This window comes from Coenobita brevimanus, chromosome 7 (genome assembly GCF_032717465.1).
Source record: "Coenobita brevimanus isolate Jiangsu-jjx chromosome 7, ASM3271746v2, whole genome shotgun sequence".
In the NCBI taxonomy this organism is placed as follows: Eukaryota; Metazoa; Arthropoda; class Malacostraca; order Decapoda; family Coenobitidae; genus Coenobita; species Coenobita brevimanus.
In genome coordinates, this window is record NC_136960.1 from 6,223,519 (window position 1) to 6,242,287 (window position 18,769).

The following is an 18,769-nucleotide window of genomic DNA, read 5'->3' on the forward strand; positions in this document are numbered from 1 at the left end:
TTTCAATGTGAGTGACTCGTTAAAAGATGGAGACCTGAGAGTGTCTTTGAGATTCGTGCCTGTCTGGAGTAAGGAGAGTTATGTTTGATTTCACTGGTAAAGTAGTCACTCTGTATTGTCTAAGCCAATGTTCTGGTGAATATAATTACTGTTGGGGCTGGTGTGCTGCTTTCCGAGCTTTGGAGTGTTGTGAAACTACTGGTAGATTATTAGCAAGAGAGAGAGTACTATTACACAATAGTCATGCTACGTACATTAAAAAGAGAGAAACCCTGATACAAGTGATGTAGTTGTGGTCCAATCTGAACTGAAAATGACCTGACCTGAACTGCAGCATGGCGTTCCATATCTTTGGATGAAACCTGGAATCGGAGATCAGCCACTTGTTGCTGAAGACTTAACATCTCTTCTTTCAGATCCTTGTACTCTGAATTGAGCCCTTCATGTATACTCTGCAGTTCTCGCATCTGCACAGTTTAACTTCACTAAATACTGATGTTATTGACGACAGTCATATCATCATTATCATCATCACATCCTGACCTTTACTCTCACCTGAAGGTGGGATGAGGTAAGATCCATAAATGAAGAAAGATAATATGTGAAAGTAGGAAAGCCATCAACAGTGTACCCACTGACATAAGCCACATGAAAATTCAAGTTTACTAACATATGAATTACCATATATTATATTTTAATTTAGTAAGACATTTATATTGAATCAAACATTATGTAAAGAGAATTTTATTATATAATATACTGTAGTTTAGTAACATTTAAATTCAGCCATATACTGTATTACGTAATAACTGGTTCTAGTAAAACAAACAATAACAGCATACACCACTACTAACCTGGTCATTTGCTTTATGCAGCTGCGCCATCGTCTCCTGAGAGCTGACCTCACGAGCCTTCACGGTTTCCTCAAGCTATACAGGGGAAGAATAAAATGAAAAGATTACAGTAAATCTCCATGATGATATACACTACAGTAAAACCTCTTTAAGTTGATATAATAGGGGCTGAGGCTATTCTGACTTATGGAAAGTGTTAGGCCTCCCGACTAACCAGAAAAAATATCACTTACCATGTTTGCAGAAGGTGTAATCCAACCATAAGGAGGGCTTTTTGGTATGATATAGAGGTGTTAGGGGGGGCACACGATTGCTTCTGTGTAACATTTTCATTTCTGTGCCACATTTTCTAACCATAATCACAACTGCACTACTTTACACTTTCTATAAACTTTATATGCAGCCCTTAAGAACACTATTACACTTTATATACTGTTATGTCCACGTCCAAAATTGCCATAGGCTACAACAGCAGTAGTTCAGTAAGGATGGATGTCACCCAGTGAATAGCTTTTCTTAGGGTCAGCCTTTCGGTGTGCACCAGAAGATCCTTACACAAGATCAACTCAGGCGTAATAATGCAGGCTTCTCGCGTTTGTTGTCTTTATTTTACCAAGTAATTACACTGTCTGCTTTGCAACTCCAGAGCTACAATAGCTTCACAAGGCCACAAGTCAAACTAAATTGAAACTCCTATACTCTCTTCCCGATCTCTTAATAACCCTCCTTGCATCTCCAACATTCTAGGATGTGCTGGTACCTGCTCCTAGCAACAAGTTACCAAACCAGAGACATCCAAAATATTCTAAAGTTTCCTTACATTACGTCGTCATCACCACCATCACAAAGCATTCTAAATTCTTTAGCATACAAACTGAAATTAAATTACACAATTTAACAAGCAACTAAATAAATCATTATAGAGAAAATAAAAAGAGATTAAGAATGAATGCATAACTTTCCAAACGCATCTCCACTCACAGCAGCAGGTTATCTGGCAGCTCTGACTCATAACAGAAAAATGCGAGAATCATCGGGAAGTCTCCAGCACTACCTAACTAGCAATCCAGCTTCTTAACAATACACTTTACATACAGGCTTTAATCACTACTGTAAAGCAATATGGTATGCAAAATTAATCACTATCAGTCATTTCATTCATTCATCATCTAATCCAGTGCTGCCCCATGAAAAGCGTAGGAGCCCTGGGCTAGGCAAGTTGGTTTTGACATTCACTGAAGAAAATTTGTGCAAGCACACTCTGAGGACACACTGCTTAGGAGGCTGCATGTTTATTCACTGCTGGTGGAGGGTTGCAGCTCCCTGACTACTGGCCTGGGCTTAAAAAAGTCACAGATGAGTTTTTGTTTTGGGAAGGCATACTGTCTCTTGATGATGGTACCTCTGATATCTCAAAGGGTGGGGTAATAATTTTAAAAGCCATCAAACTTCATCAACCAGGTGGTGGCAGACACAAGACTGAGGTGGGAAGCTCCCTGGGGGGCAGGAGGCAAATGATGGGCCCTCACAGGGTAAAACATGATGAACCTACTGTAGTACGTCATGACGAGATTAGGTTTCCATTAGCAGACATTTTATGACTTAGGGGAGTTTTGGGGGGGATTCTTTACAATGATATTTCCCCCCCCCCTCATCAATGAATGTCATATGGCATGCCGACTTAAGGGCAAGCCCGACTAAAAGGGTTCCGACTTATAAAGGTTTTACTGTACGTTATTTACTTGTAATGTATACATTTATTATTCTTTATCCATTCCACTACCCTACATCACACTCAAACAGTTTTTGTCCATAAACATTTCATTTCAAGATATTGTAAATGTATCCATTCGCTGCAGAAGTGATTAAATAATTTTTCACCCATTATTTCTTACAGGTTTATCTTCAAATCACCTGCTGGTAACAACACAATCCTAAATGCATCCATTATACACATCCATTAAAGTTTCCTTCTCCTTCTATCCACTCTCCCCCACCCCTACCTTCACTTGATCTCACTTTTCGCAGTGCATACAAACTCTCAGTTTTTCTTCATCATCATCATCATCATCTTCCCATTTCAGGTGGTTCTACACTGAGTAATAAGCCTAATGATTCCTACAACCCAAAAAAACATTTTCAACACTGGGTGGTAACCATATAACCAAATAACAGGGTGATGTTGGGCCTATTATGGTGCCCCTGTCAATTGGATAGAGATGCAAGTGCAGCAACCATCCAGAAACCAAACCTCAATACTCTTCCTTGTGCCTCACTTGTGGTGAGGTGTTCACTGTTGCAAGGGAACACAAGTTCACTGCACAGGATTGCCCTGCAGGGGTGGATGCTTGTCTAGAGTTGACAGGTCTACTTGGCCAGATAGACCATGGTAACTCAACAACAACAACAACAACAACAACAACAACAACAACAACAACTCATTTCCCTCTCTTCTTCCTTTTCCTATCCATCATATTAGATCCCTTTTTATCACTGCTCCTTTCTCATACTGCCTCCATATTATTTGCATCCCTTTCTCTCATTTCTTCCTTTCCAAACTCTTACCTTTGCCACACTGTTATATCATCATCATCATCATCATCACCATCTAATCCAGTGTTGCCCCATGAGGAGCGTAGGAGCCCGGGGCTAGGCAGCTGGTCCTGACATTTAAGATGAGAGTGACCAGCCTCACTCATCCCCGAGTGGCAATATGTGAGCAATAAACCCCAACCATCCCTTGGATATAAACCTACACCAGTTCAATCTGACTGGACTCAATTACCTACTAAACCACCAGGCGCCATAAGTTGGTTATATGGTTACCATCCAGCACAGTAAAGGTTTCCTGGTATACAGGAAACCATTTGGCTTGTCACTCGTTGTAGAGTCACCCATAGACTGAAGGAAGAGGAAAGAATGTCGGACAGAAAGACAGAAGAGGAAGGAAAGAAGGAAGGAAGAGAGGAATGGGTAGGCACCCGAAAGCAGCAGTACTTCTAGAAAGTGGATGGTCAGCGCCCCCACCTACCACTAACATCCCTTTCTATAATTTTTTCTTTGTCTTCCTTACCCGATCAAATTCTACATTCTTTTCTTTCCTTTTCCCTTCCTAAACTCAACATTCTTCTTGCTTTCTCTATTCATATCATTACAGCTCTTTCTGTCATTCCTCCCCTTCTCTTCCTTTCCTTGCCCATACTGAGACTGTACAGTACATCCTTATGGGTCTTTATTTCAGAAGTGAATTGCTCAAATGGAAAAAATAATCACAAACCCAGTCCATCCATCCACCTTCTAATCATTTATTACCCCTTCAGGAACATACAGTATAGGCCCAGAGCTAGGCTACCTGGTTCTCAAAGTTAATGCAAGAATGACCAGTCCTTCATCCCTTAATGGCAATATGTATGGTAAGCACTAAATGCCAACCATCTCTTGGATTTCAACCTTTTTGGGTCATATTCAGAGTGCCTTCGCCAACCACCAAGCTTAACTATAATAACTCTTCATCTTTTCCCTAGGTACTGGTAGGATAAAAGGTTTGGATGATGAAGATGATGAAGATGATGATGATGATGATGATGATGATGAAGTATAATCACTTCCATTATATCCCTTTGTTTCTCATTCTTATCACCTGGCTCTCACCTGCTTGACCCTCTCAGCGGCAATATGAAGCAGGTTTCCCCTTTCATCCAGCTTCTCTTGCATGCGCTCCACCTCAGCCTGCAGACTCTCGTACTCCTGTTCACGCTGGCTCAGAGACTCTACTTTCTGCTTCAGATGCTCCTCTACTTCACTAATCTGAAGATTAAGTCAGGTTTTAAGTTATACTGCACTGCTGTATGACACAAAAATAAACTACAGTAATATTACATGATAATGGCCGGTGCAGGTTTGAATTAAATTATTTGAATTTCAGGGTATATACAAATCTTTGCATTATAAGACTAGATATTGCATGTTGTGAAATAAAACATTAAAGGCTAGATGTATTTACTTCACCTTAAAAATTATTTCTAGATGGCGCAGTCTTTAACTCAAATGTATATAAACACCACATACCAAACTATATTGCATATTATGGTTTTTCATTTCCTTCACCTTTGGGCCATTATGTTCATTTTATCCTTGCTGTCTCCAGCCAATATTTTTAGCTCAAGCAGAGAATGTTCATAACAGAGATATCAAATATTGTCTTCACTTTCCTTTTCAATCCACATGACCACAGCTAAATCAAATAAAGAATGTGTCACTGAAATGAATGGGTAAATATTCACGTATGTTACTATGTCAACAGTGTACAAAATTAATATGACTGATTAAGTGATCAGCAGTTCCAAAGAAAAACATTAATCTTTGATATAAAAGTATTGGCATACAGTACTAAAAGATTCATAATTTCAAGAATGACATGGTAGTGAAAAATATTTGACAGAGTAAATTAATGTATTATGATGAAGAAATTAATGTACTGAAAAACCACAATCTAATTTATAATGAAGTAATTTCTTATCTGACTTTAATTCCATACATCAAATCTCCAACAGAAATTATTATTGTACAGTACTGTATATAGTCTGAAATACAAAAACATCAAACAAAAACAAAAGCTGCAGGAAATCTACTTGACACACAGCTAAAGAACCATCAAGTACTGTATTCAAGTAATGCACACAATGAAGCCAGTCAGCCAATACGAGTTATTCTCCTATTTCATTGTATTCAAGCATGAAAAGTTAGTAAAAAAAAAAAAAAAAAAAAAAAAACTATCAATAACAAGTAAGTGCAAAAAATTCTCAGACAAGTGGTATGGGATGTTTATCCTGTTTTCTTCAATTAATGTCATTTTCATCATCTTCCTCTCCCATCATAGCTTCACCTTCTGAATACTGTGATTGCTAGAGTTTTCCCTCAGCATTATTCTTTCCATGTGTGAAAGGTAGTGCTGTGTACTATCAACTGCAAGTTCCGCTAATGTACACTGTTACTTTGAGTAAAGTACAATACAAACCTTACAATACTGCCTCCATTGGTTTGATGTTACATATTCCTTAGTCCTTTATCAACGGAAGATATCTGTGTATGCTAAGGAAGCAGGCACCAAGTGAAAATACTGATCAGTAGTAATAGCCATAGGTTTATTTGAAAAGTGAACCCAGTGGACTGCAGGCTGAAGTTACCCTCCTCTTGGAGTCTAATATCCTCTTTTGGGGGGATAGGGAGGGAGCCGAGGGATGACTGTAAATCCAGGCAATGGATCCACCCAGTTATTTCAGTGTCACTATACAAAGGTATCCCTCTCTACACCAATACTGATCAGAGGTAATGATACACATGTCTGTGGCTGAAGCATGAGAGCTTGACCTCAAATTGCACCCACTTTCAGAGTAGTGAAGGATACTGACTCTTTTTTTCACATCCGCCTCAGGCACTGGAATGATGGAACTATGATGATAAACCATGTGCTTGTCCACTATTTTTTTTCCTTTTCTTTTTCAAAGGAAAATCACAGTCTGACATTCTTTTGAAAGTATAAGTAGGCAGCCTTGTTTCATAACTTCTGTGTATTAAACTGAGAAAAACAAAAACAGCCTTTAACTCTCTAGTAACAGATAATGCTTCTGGAAGTCCATCATCATCATCATCATCATCCAGACCTCCTTTCCTACCCAAAGGTGGGGTGAGGTAAGATCCAGAGAATCAGGAAAAACTTTGACAGAATACTGTAAGCCAAGAAACCATTTGCAATGCTGGGTGGTAACCATATAACCAAACCATACGTGCTTCCTACGTGTCAACAAGTGGGTTGGTGGAGGGGTAGTGCCCCTCCCCGTAAAACAAAAAACTCAAAGTCAAATGGCCACCCCTTACGGGATTATGGCATCTGGCAATAGATAGATGGATAGAATGAGATACAGTACTAACCAAATTTTGCCCAACTGAAGGAGCCACATTCCCTTTCCGACAATCTACAAGGACTTAAATTTACCTACTTCAGTGTACAAATACAGTTATTAATTCCTGCCTCCCAGCACCACCTGACTGCTCCCTTCAAAATCAGGGTGCTGTGGAAGTGCGGGTGGATTACACTTTGCACTCAAATAAAATGAAGTTAAATGCAGAAGTCTCTGCCATATGTGACTTAAGTACCTGAACACCGATGACTTCAGTACACATATTATGACTGATATAGTGAGAGAGAAATTGGTTGACTGGTTTAGTTAGCCTGATGGAAGGGGCAGTGAGAAATGCATTAGGAAACATGTTCTGTGAAAGACAATGGTGAACAAAAGTCTGTCTACAACAAAAAGGTAACCTTCATGTGGTACCAACATGTAATAACAATGTAATAATGCAAGTAAAATTCTGAAGCTCAGAGACAAATACAATCTTGGTATGGACAGCAGTGAATTATAATAAGGTACCTTACACACTGTTCTACACTGCACAGGAATGTACAAATATTTGTTATTAGCATAAAATCACACAAAAGGCAAGAATTTAGCAAGAATTCTTAATACCATTAATTACTGCAGCATGCAAATGCAACTGTTATTATGAACAGCAACTTTCTCCTGGATAAATCATGACAAGTAAGTTTTAAACACATCAACACCATGACAAAATCTCTGATGCTACCACTGTCACTACTAAGAGTAACATAAGTTACAAAACAAACATGGTAGTATGGGAGACAGCACAACAGAACATGTGATACAAAAGTCGCTATGATAGTTACATCATAATAACTTAGTACATTTAACTAGAGAGCTATGCAAGTAAATAAAGAATCTGAGCTGGATAGAGCATTCATTTATTGTCAACAGAAAAAAACTAAATGGCATACCACAGCAGAGGCAACCACACCAGCTACCGGCACTGTACCTTGCCATTGCGTTCAAGCTTGAGTTCATCAACACACTTGCCAAGGTGTTCAAGCTTCTCCTCCAACTGCCGTCTTTGCTGCCTCTCCCCTTGCAGTGCCTGGCCAAGCTGTGCCTCAGTAGTAAGCTTCTCATGAAGTAGAAGTTCACAGCGCTCCTCCAGACGGCGATTCTCTCGGTGTAAGATTTCAATCTTTCTTGGCAGAAAGTTAATCAGCCGCTTACTCAGGTCACCCTCCACATCCACTGGTTCTTCTGATGGTGAGAGGGATTCCTCAGCTGGATCCTCCTCTGATAAATTACCAGGGCCACCTGATGCAGCTGATCCTGAGTCAGCTTCACTCATATAAGCTGTATCTGAGCTTTCGGTGTCAGGACTTTGCAGTTCTGTTTCAAGCAGATCCAAATTATGGTGATTCTCCAGATCCAAGTTATGATGGTTCTCCAGCATATCATCATTATACTCATCATCAACATCATCGTCATCATCTTCATCGTCGTCGTCATCATAATCCTCTTCATCACTAGAGCCAAAGTGGTGATGAAGAGCTGAAAGTCTAGAGGCAAGGGTGAGGGATCGGGCAGTGGAAGCCATGAGTTTCTGATATAGGTAAGAGCACTGATTTTCTAGGTCTTCTAACCGGCTAGCACGCAGGTCTTGTCCTTCCATTGCAGCAACCATTGCTGTTGACGTGTCGTCATCAGCATCAATAACACCATATTCAATGGCCATGTCCAGCAGCAAGTCCACAGGTGGTTCAAACTCCTCTGATGGTGGTACCACTGCCATGGCTCCCTCAACATCCTCCTCACAATTTCCATCACCAGAGCCATCGTGGGCCATAGGATCTCTTGCTAAGCGTCGACGTTCATTGAGTTCCTCTCGCAAACTATTCCAAGCTTCTTCGCTCTGAGTGTTCATTTGGCGTATCTTGTGCCACTGTTCCCGTGAACACTCCAGCTCATCCCGCAGCCGATGCAGCAGCTCCCGCTTCCCCTTCAGTTCATAGCGCAAGATGGACTCATGTGAGTGGAGCTGTGCATGCTGTTCTTTCATGTCTGACACCAGTAACCAGGTGGAGTGAAGCGCATCAGATACATTCGTCAATCGTGTTTCCTGCTGAGTCACACGCCGCTGTAATTCAACGTTCAGGACTTTCAGTCGTTCAATTTCAGTAACCAGGGACTTCTTTTCTAGGATGAGCTCTTTCAGCTTTATATAGGTCCTACTAACACTGCCAGACATTTTCCGGAAGTCTTCTTCTGATGGCAGGGAAGGGAAAGAGGAACTTGATGTGTCTGGTGGGGAAACTAGATTAACCTTAGTTTTTTCTGTAATTTCCAAGTCTTCAAACAGCTTGGAAAAGCTAGAAAGCTGTTGAGACATTTTCTGGTTGTCATTAAAGTATGTGTCAAGCTGGTCTTTGAGGCCATGAATGATGATTTCCTGATCATCAATGACCTTTTCATAGTCCTTCACACGCTTCCTAAGCTCAAAACAAATTCGTTCAGTCAAGTCCAGTTTCCCTGTTGTGAATGAGATTTCCGCTAAAAGCTTGGGCATATCCTCCACCTTCTTAAAAAGGCTGCTGAATTTCTCCAGCACCTCTTGTTCTGGCACTTGCACACCCTCATCCTTGCGGCTGCCTGAGTCTTGCCGGCCATACAATGCCTCATCTGACTCACTGTCACTAAGCCGAGTCTTACGTTCAAACCAGTTAGCACTCACCTTCCTGATGTTGGTACGTAGGGTTGTCTTCTCTATTTCTGCAGCCTTGCATTGTTCCTGATCAGATCAATGCAAAAAAATGCATATTAAAAAAAAAGGAAAACCATATTACTGTACATTAGTAGATCATCATCATCATCATAATCTTGACCTGATTTTTCAATTTCATAAGGATCTGAAGGATCCAGAAATAGAATAAGGGGAACACAAGTGAAAACAAAGGTGAAATGGGTTAAACATATACCCACTTATCCTTCAAAGCATAAAAAAATATAAGTTCTATTTCCCACACTAAATAGGCTATAAAATTAACTAATCATTAAAGCAGCTGCTGACTTAAGATATGCTACATAGTATTTCCTCACATTTTCAATATGCAGCAATTTTTACCTCTGGCAATATGTTCCAGCACCTTAACCCTTCATTACTGGGAAAATTATCTTATGTCACCATATACTGGCACCAGCATGAAGACTAGACGAGAGAAACTATCACCGTCTGTGGTCAAATGCAGCAGAATTACACAGCACCTGGATACCTGGACCAATTGACAAACCACTCGTAAACAAAACTCACATCCAAATTTCAGACTAAAGGCAGCATCATAAATACCTCATATCATGAACAAACCTCATTTCACACATGTTTTCTGACTTGTTCCTCAAATTGTTGGCAGACATGCTTTTTAATCTTTTCTGTTGTGGTTAGCCCAGTTACCTGGCAATCTTAGCCAAAAAGTATCTTTTAAAAGTTTTCTTGAGGATCATAGACTGATCGTGGTCCCAAATATACAACAATTGCATCACTATACCTATCAGTGATTATTCTGCCTCCCTACTTCATGTCACCTTTGCACAAGCCATTATATCTCTACTATTGTACTGGGTCTTCACTAATGAAGAACAAAATACACCATGTGCTTCCCCCCACCCCATCTATATCGAGTTCAAACCAAGTTTTGCGTTTTTTATATAAACAAGGTAAATTACTTACATCAGTTTTCATTATTTCATTACAGTGCATGACATACAACCCACACTTTTTCAGATTACATCATCAACTATAATAACAAGACATATACTATTCATTAAAAAGTCTCAGTTTATCAGTTTTGGTTGTCACTCTGTAACTGGCATGACAGAAAGGAATCCCTACTGTCTTGGCTTGAGTTGGCTTACAACATCCTTGACTGAACATGGTTCTGGATGTGAAATTTACCTGGAATCAGAGGCATACCTGAAATGAGGTACCTCTTACTAGTTTCATAGTTCCTTAACTACCAAGTCCTCCTACATACCATACACCTTCACATGTCACCACGTCAACACTAATACCCAACAATACTGAACGTAAGTACGGTTATCCTATTCAGGACTGGTATAATGTTATCAGTTGGGGAGTTTTTATGATGTCGGTGGATCTTACGGATGATCAGTAAAGTTTGTTTTAATGATATTCAAATCATCAAACTGTTCCCTGCCTCAGCCTGGGATTGACATCAAACCCTTTCATACAGTAGACCACTTCTCTACCCACATGCACCTCTGGTTTCCAAAGGTCTCTGGCTCCAATGACCTATAGCCAATAATTACCGGTAGTCTGAGTACTGCATGCCACCTCAGTTTCTGAGATGCTCACAAGTGGATCTGGGGTACTGTGTGTGACCCCATCCCTTTAATCATAAGCACTGAATATGTTCAGTGGGAGTGTAGGGGCCCAAGACCAGACTATCATTATCCAAAATATTTATGGGTAAGAGACCAGCTAATGGTTCTGGTAGTGTTTTACTTAAAAATAAAAATAAGGCTACCACTGAGATGTAAACTGTAGCATGTAAACCATAGCCTTTTCCAACCTAAGATCTCTACCACCAGCTGCGTGCATATTTCTCCCACCCAGCCTTTCCTGCCTGGCACGTGAATTATCATCACAGTACAGGGTGGCACTGCTTCCATAACCCCTTAACAAAAGAATAGTAGAAATTTTATTTTAAAAATTAAGAAATACGTAAATAAAAATAAAGAATCTTAAAGTCATACCTTAAGAGTTTTATTCTCCATCTCCAAATCTTTTAGTTTCTGGCGACACTGATCTAGTACCTGCTGAGGATCAACTTGGCTGTCTGATGGGTCTACATTTGGCTTCTGCTGATGCATTTCACTGACAACAGGCAGGTTTGGTGAAGAGTTTAAATCCTGCTGGGTTGTTTGTGTGTATGAGTCTGCTATCAATGCATCCTGCATCAGTTTATAGTCTGCGTTTGTTGTAATCTCTTCCAGTGCTTTGATTTGAGCTCTCATATTTTTTTCTTGGGTTTCACATTCATTTACTTGAGCCTGAAGAGCCTCAACCTGGCCTTCCAACACAAGCTGCAACTGTCTCAGCTTCTGACATTCCTCCTTACTATCAAAAAGTTCCTTGGAAAGACGATCACATTTACCACATTTCTCACCAGGACTGCAATCGACCTGTTGTTTTTCTGTATCTAGAGGTTCTTCTGCTGAGCTCTCTTGCACCTGAGGATAAAGGAAACAATTTTGCCATTAAATGGATTACAAAAGTTTCTTAAAGAGAAAGAAAAAAAAAAACACACACACCACTCAAGATCTATTCAAAAGATTTTTAAAATCCTACAGTAAAGTACACAAAAATTGTATACCTCAGGTGATCTCCACAAGATTTTTTTTCCTTTAATGCAGCAACCCTAGACTAACATTCTGTACTGGTGACAGATTACAAGTATATGATACTTAGGTAAATAGAATCAGTACACGTACTATATATAACAGCGAATAATATTTAGACTTGTAATTTAACAATAAATTAAGTATTTCCAAGCCTATAACAATGTTACATACTCACTGCAGCAAAGATTTCAAAATATAAATACGTCCAGGAAAAACTGTACTACACATAATAAAATATTTTAGTCAACGATCTGTGTGATCTTTACCACGTAACTGATAAAAGTAAAGTAAGGACACAAAATTAAGTGACAAATTAATAAACCCTGCACCATCATTTTATAAATTAGGGTAAAAAAATATTACACTGTACTTATTTCTTTATGTTTAAGAGCTACAATACTGGATACCATTCAATTAATTTTCCAGAAATCAGAGTCTTATCAGCTGAAACTGGTATATTCATATGACAATAATATGACTCTATAATATGCACTAACCCCTTCGCTTCAAGATGTTTCCCCTATGGTAAGCCAAACAGCCTGGTGGTGACAAGAATATTTTTAGGAATCACTGCACAGACAGAGTTACTGGAGACTGTTTCTAACCCTTTCACTATTAGAGGTATCCCCTAAGATTAAAAAAGAAGCATCATGATACTGAAGGACCTTAGGTTGTGTAATACCACAATCAAAAGCTTGCAACACTTCCCCACTGGGAGTGGCAATGGAAAGTGTCACATGAAATATTCTAATGCAATAAATGCAGTAACAATATGAAGCACACAATTAAAGAAGGAAAGATAATCTCTGACGTCTGGGGAGGAATGAGAAATATGAAAGGCAGGATGCAATACTAGCAGGAGATTTTCAGCAAACTTTTGCATGTGATAGTGCCCGTATAATATGCCTGAATAAGGAATGCAGACACCACAACAGGCTTTAACTGTGTGGTGCTGTACAAGCAATATTGACACATGGATGATACAAAGTGAATGCAGAAGACATGACGGACTATTGTACACACACAATAGAATTCACAAGGCACCTCAGAAAGCAACAGCAAATTAAGTGGAGTGTAAAATAATAATCTGAATGGGAAATAAGGTTCTGAAGACTACAAATTTTAAATACCTCTGAGATATGCTGATTTTGTATAAATTTTAAATACCTCTGAGATATGCTGATTTTGTATGGAAGTATCAATGGTAAGATAGGAATGAGAACATTGCCAGAAACAGGAATGATTGGAGAAAGTTTTTGTATGGAAGTGTCAATGGTAAGATAGGAATGAGAACATTGTCAGAAACAGGAATGATTGTAGAAATGACTAGTATCTTGAAGAGACTGGTCTGATTGACGGAGAAGAGGGAAACGGGGGACAACGTATGTTTACTAACTCTTTTTACTGAGTGGGTGTGAAACACGAGCATTGACAAAGAAATATCAATGGTTCTAGTAGTTGAGATGATTTTCCTAAGCAGCAGTAAAGGGGTAAAAACTGCTGGTGCAATATTCAACTGTGCATTACAATATATGAATTCACTGGTGTGAAGATAACAGAGGGTATGCAATGTGGTGCTGTGGAGTGGATGAAGGAAAACATTATGATGGATTCATCATGAAGACAAACTGCTGTAGAGAAGACAGTGACAAGAAATGCTCTTGATGCAAAACATTATGAGGTAATCTCCTCTTACATGGGAAATTAGAGGTCAACAATTAACCCATTTATTAAGATGACATATTTATTATTCATATTTGCTACCACTAGACAGTTTTACTCAGCTCAATACTTGACAAATTGGAAGATTAGACACATCCTTCACTAACCCCTGGATCATAAGAGATCTCCTCTAAGCTAAATAAAAACATTTGTAGGATGCAAGAATTGACTAAAAAAGATGTCACCACTGGGATGGGTTTAATAAGTAAGGATCTGGCACAAGAATGGCAAGAGAGATGTGTATGGGACAAAGCAATGAAGAGAATCTTGTCAGGGCCACCTTCTATGGGACAGGTTCTGGAAGGGGGCAAGACATCAGCCACTGTGGTTTAATGGGTTAGAACACACACTATGTCAAAGGGTCAAGTGTTTGATTCCATCCAAAGGTTTACTGGACAACATTAAGAACATTATATCAATCTGCAAAAGTGCTTCATGCTGCAACAAAAGTCCTCTAAACAAAGGCAACACCTCAGCTCCTTTACCAATAGGGGAATGCAAGGTGTAAAAACTGCATCAAGCATGGCATAAGTGAGCTACAGAACCAGGTACTGAACATACTACAGTATGTATGGACACAGTGAAAGTATGGGATAACACACAGCTAAGGATGACCTATGAGTGTAGGTAATACTGCAATGTACTACAATATAATGTGGGACTGATGCAAAGTCATGCATTAGGCATAACTATACGGTACAGTAATTAGGCTTTACTACAGTACAGTACTTTAAATACCTGGAGGCACGATTAGGTACCCTGGTTATCATGCCAAGGATGGAGGTTTCAAAAGGGTGGGACTTGTGCACAACCAACTTTAGTACATGAAAAAAAAAAATAGGTTCACTATATACAATTTCTATTTACGTATGGTTTACACGGAAAACATTTGATAAGGATGGGAATAAAAGAGATGAAAAAAATAATAAAAACCCATATTACCCCAATCAACATGCAGAGGTCCAAGGCTAATTGTTGTGGCCCTGTACACTTAAGAGCACATGACCAGCCTACTTCCTTTGGTGGTATTACATGACCGAAAAAACTCCAGACACATTGACGCATCCTGGACATCAAGCCTGTGTGTATGTTATGGCCCTTACTCTGACTGGGGTATTCTAACCACTAAACCACCATACAGAGTTAGAAAAAAAAAATCACTATAGTTTCATTGCAGTTTATACAAAATTAGTGAAGAAATACAAAATAAGTACCATATGGGAAAGAGGACCACCCACTTATTATATAACCTACATGTCATAAAAGGTAACTACATGGGGAAGGTGTGAGCCTTAAAATTTTCTTCTTTTACTGCCTCGACTGATGTGACAGGCAGTCATGTGCTGTAAGGGAGAAAAATTTGCTTACAATTTCACCTCTTGCACTTATCAGGTCCCTCTACTTGTTAATAATCCTAAGCTGAAACAGGTGTGAGATGGAGTGAGGGCAACCTGATGGTGGAAGACAGAGCAAAATGGAGGCAATTTGTTCATGGGCACCCCCTCCACAATTAAAGCATCTGGCTAAAGGTAAGTAGTTACACAAAAATGGTTGGTATGTTGTTTTGCACACAGATCATTCTCTATGATATGATGCATCAGGATAGAAAGTGTTGGACATGCCCTAAGTGTGAAATTGATGTAATGACTATACCTCTTACAGTATAAGAACATGGGTGGCATGAAGTGAGGCAAGAATGTTTTTATGGCTTCTTGTCTACTCTAATTCATGAACCCTGGAAGATCCGAGAGCCTACATTTTGATCTTTCCACCCTATATGAGGATGATGAATCTGAATGATGATGATTTAGAATACAACCCTGAAAGAAAGCACGACCTATTTACAATTTCCACTGTAAGATAATATAATTGCATTATACTGCATTATACAACATGACAAAGTAGTGTTATGAAAGCACCTTAATTATTCTGGAAACCGATTCTACAATATATCTTCTGTGATGAATATATATTCCTATACATTTTAGACAGGACCAACGCTGATAATGTTCACCATCAGATCATTATTTTCACTACTGCAAAGGCATCAACCCTGCCTTAACTATGCACAGAGCAGCAGGTGTATATGTATGATGTACCTGCTGTTGTGGCTGGATTGTACATGCCTTCCATACACTAGCAGCCTTATTAAATGTAATCACACTGCATATCAGTTCTGAAGTGAAACTAATTTAAGAGGGTGAGGGACAGTGTCTACTACAGGAAAAGTAAACTTACTCCACTCATACTTCATGCATGGCTATGGGTATATACTACACATATGCATTACAGTATATACACTAAGAAAGAGGGAAGGGGGAGGATTGCAGACAACTTAAAAAAAAAAAAAAAAAAAAAAAAAAAAAAAATATATATATATCCCAGTTTACATAAACACATCCCTTACATTATTTATAATGCAGACTGCTGAAATATGAAATATATACAGTACCTGGTCAAGTTTAAGCTGAAGGTGTGCACAAGTTTCCCTGAGGGTGGTGTTGTCGTGCTCCAGCTGTGCCAGACGTGCATGTAGAATGGCCATGTCCTCCAGGTCTGGGGTGTGCTGGGGACTGGCCAGGGAGGCAGGCTGGTCCTCCACCTCACCTACAGGACCCATCATGCCAGCACTGGGTGGAGACTGTAGGGATGGTGCCTCACTCACCTGTAACATATTCACTGATACAGTCTTACAGTACAGTACACAAATTCCTCAGCTGACACACTTATACTTGGCGGATTTTTCCCTGTGTTGTTGCTGATATTGCCGTCATTGTTGTTGTTGCCCCAGACTTACTTGGATGTAAACCTCATGAACTCCAAGAAACAGCCACTTCAGTGGGGTGCTCCCAGATGCTGGGCTCATGTGACACTGAAGGATATTATGTTATGGAACTAAAGTGCATGTGGTGAGTATGTAGGTGTGTTGTGGTGTGAGGAGCATTATTACAGTGAGGGTACACTGGATTGTTCATGAGTTGTATTCGGTGTTGTTACTGATGATGATGGTGCTGGAGTGGAATGCCTTCACAGGAGGTTACTGAACTGGGCAGTATAGCAGCTGGGATATACACATTTCTTTCAGTTCCCTTCATATCCCCAAAGGAACGATGGTGGCCTGCAGGAAATGGGCACCTTCTGCCGGCAGTCTACTAGGTTCACATCCTGATAAGCCAGGAGCCACAACAAAAGGGAATGATGGTGATATTTGATTAACACCTTCGCTAAAGTGACATCATCACCATCATCCGGACCTCCTTTCCCACTCTCGGGTAGGGTGAGGAGTAGCAACGTCCAGACAGCCTAAAAAGTTTGCTCAATTCAATGGGCCACGCTTCCATTCACTTATCATTCATGCCCACAGAATCCTGGCTCCATCGGACAGGCAAAAAAAAAATTCACAATGTTCTGTTGCTTCACACATACAATGACAATTCTCTTTATTTTACTTTGCTGCTTCCAAGAACCCACTTAATACAATGATGTTTTCTTTGTTGACTTTAATGTCACCAAACAATCTTATTCATTGCAGGAAAGGCATCTTGTAAGACTGGGAGTTAACTTAATTCACTTCCTTCACATATAACGTTTTTTTTTTCCCCCCTACATCTGTTACTTCTGAACTTCTAGTGTTGATTAAGTTCCCACTGTGAGTTGCCTTTTCTGGCATTCATTTTGGTCTTAACACTCTCAAACCTCCATACTTAATCCCATCCGAACAGAATTATCTGGCATTACTTAGTACAGAACACAACACTAGAACTGTCTCAACCATGAGAGGGATAGAGGTGATAGCATTAAAACTCTCAGGCTGCTACTCTCACTCTCATCAGAATAAAATCATCTGGTGTTAGCAGGAATAAAAGACAAGCATTGTCCTGATCACAACTGGGTAACAGTGAGACAGTAAATAATCTATCTATCTATCTATTGCCAGACACCACAATCCCGCAAAGGGTGGCCATTTGACACAGAGTTAGTTGTTTTACAGGGAGGGGCACCAACCCTCCACCAACCCACTTGTTGACACATAGGGAGCATGTATGGTTTGGTTATATGGTTACCACCCAGCGTTGTAAATGGTTTCTTGGCTTACAGGAAACCATTTGGCTTGTCACTCAATGTAAAGCCACCTGTAAAGGAAAGAAAAGGAATAAGAAGTGACAGGAAAGATAGGAGAAATAGGAAGAGAGGAGGGCAGGCACAGAATACACTGTAATAAAAATAACAACAATAATAAAAACACAGAAAAGACTAGCAAATCTCCAGAACTAAAGGCTACTCTAATTTACATTAACTTTGTCTAAAATTGCCAGCTCTCCAGCTTGAATCCCTAGTTGTAACAGTAGACTAACACTAAAATATGATGCTAGTCATGAAGAAGTGCAATGAAACGGCTGTAGAGCCATAGTACCTGTACAGGCCATTTTCTGTCACAGAGCAACTTGAAATAAGCAGCAAGAGGAAAAAAACCTATGCCAAGTAAAGGTAAAAGAACTATACCTATGAAGCTGATTTGCCACTCCACTTTTTAGTACCATGTGTAAAAAGCTGTCCAAAATATGTCCCGAAATATGGATTGTCTGTACTTTACTAACTTTCCCTCAATAATCTCCTTGATTTGACTTTTCACTCTCACTTTCCTCTTTAGGCTTATTGAAGTACACAAGTGAGGACACATTCTTAAATTTTCTTTGGCCTATGCTGTGTGTATTGTGGTTTGCTTATCCTTTTACCCTCATTCATAAAGCCAACAAACAATTCACAGCTAAATCAGAGTGAATGTTAGGGTGTAAAATATGATTTAAAAAAAATCCTGATAACTATTATTTGCTTGGAAGATTTTCTTATCATAGAAACTGACTAAGATCCCTTATAACTATTTCC

General features: G+C 39.5%; 1 protein-coding gene across 2 annotated transcripts in view; it reads right to left on the minus strand.

The window, feature by feature from the left end:
- The window catches only part of LOC145404411 (uncharacterized), a 104,071-nt gene that overhangs the window by 27,125 nt on the left and 58,177 nt on the right, over window positions 1-18,769 (minus strand). Inside the window, exons 6-11 of one of the 2 annotated variants that reach the window (XM_080275934.1) lie at window positions 16,335-16,561; window positions 11,513-11,989; window positions 7,746-9,530; window positions 4,506-4,661; window positions 855-929; window positions 324-467 (exon numbers count right to left, since the gene is read on the minus strand). In XM_080275934.1, coding sequence (XP_080132060.1) covers window positions 324-467; window positions 855-929; window positions 4,506-4,661; window positions 7,746-9,530; window positions 11,513-11,989; window positions 16,335-16,561 — 2,864 coding nt within the window. The remainder of the gene's footprint in view (window positions 1-323; window positions 468-854; window positions 930-4,505; window positions 4,662-7,745; window positions 9,531-11,512; window positions 11,990-16,334; window positions 16,562-18,769) is intronic. The other variant, XM_080275929.1, reaches the window with a different exon arrangement.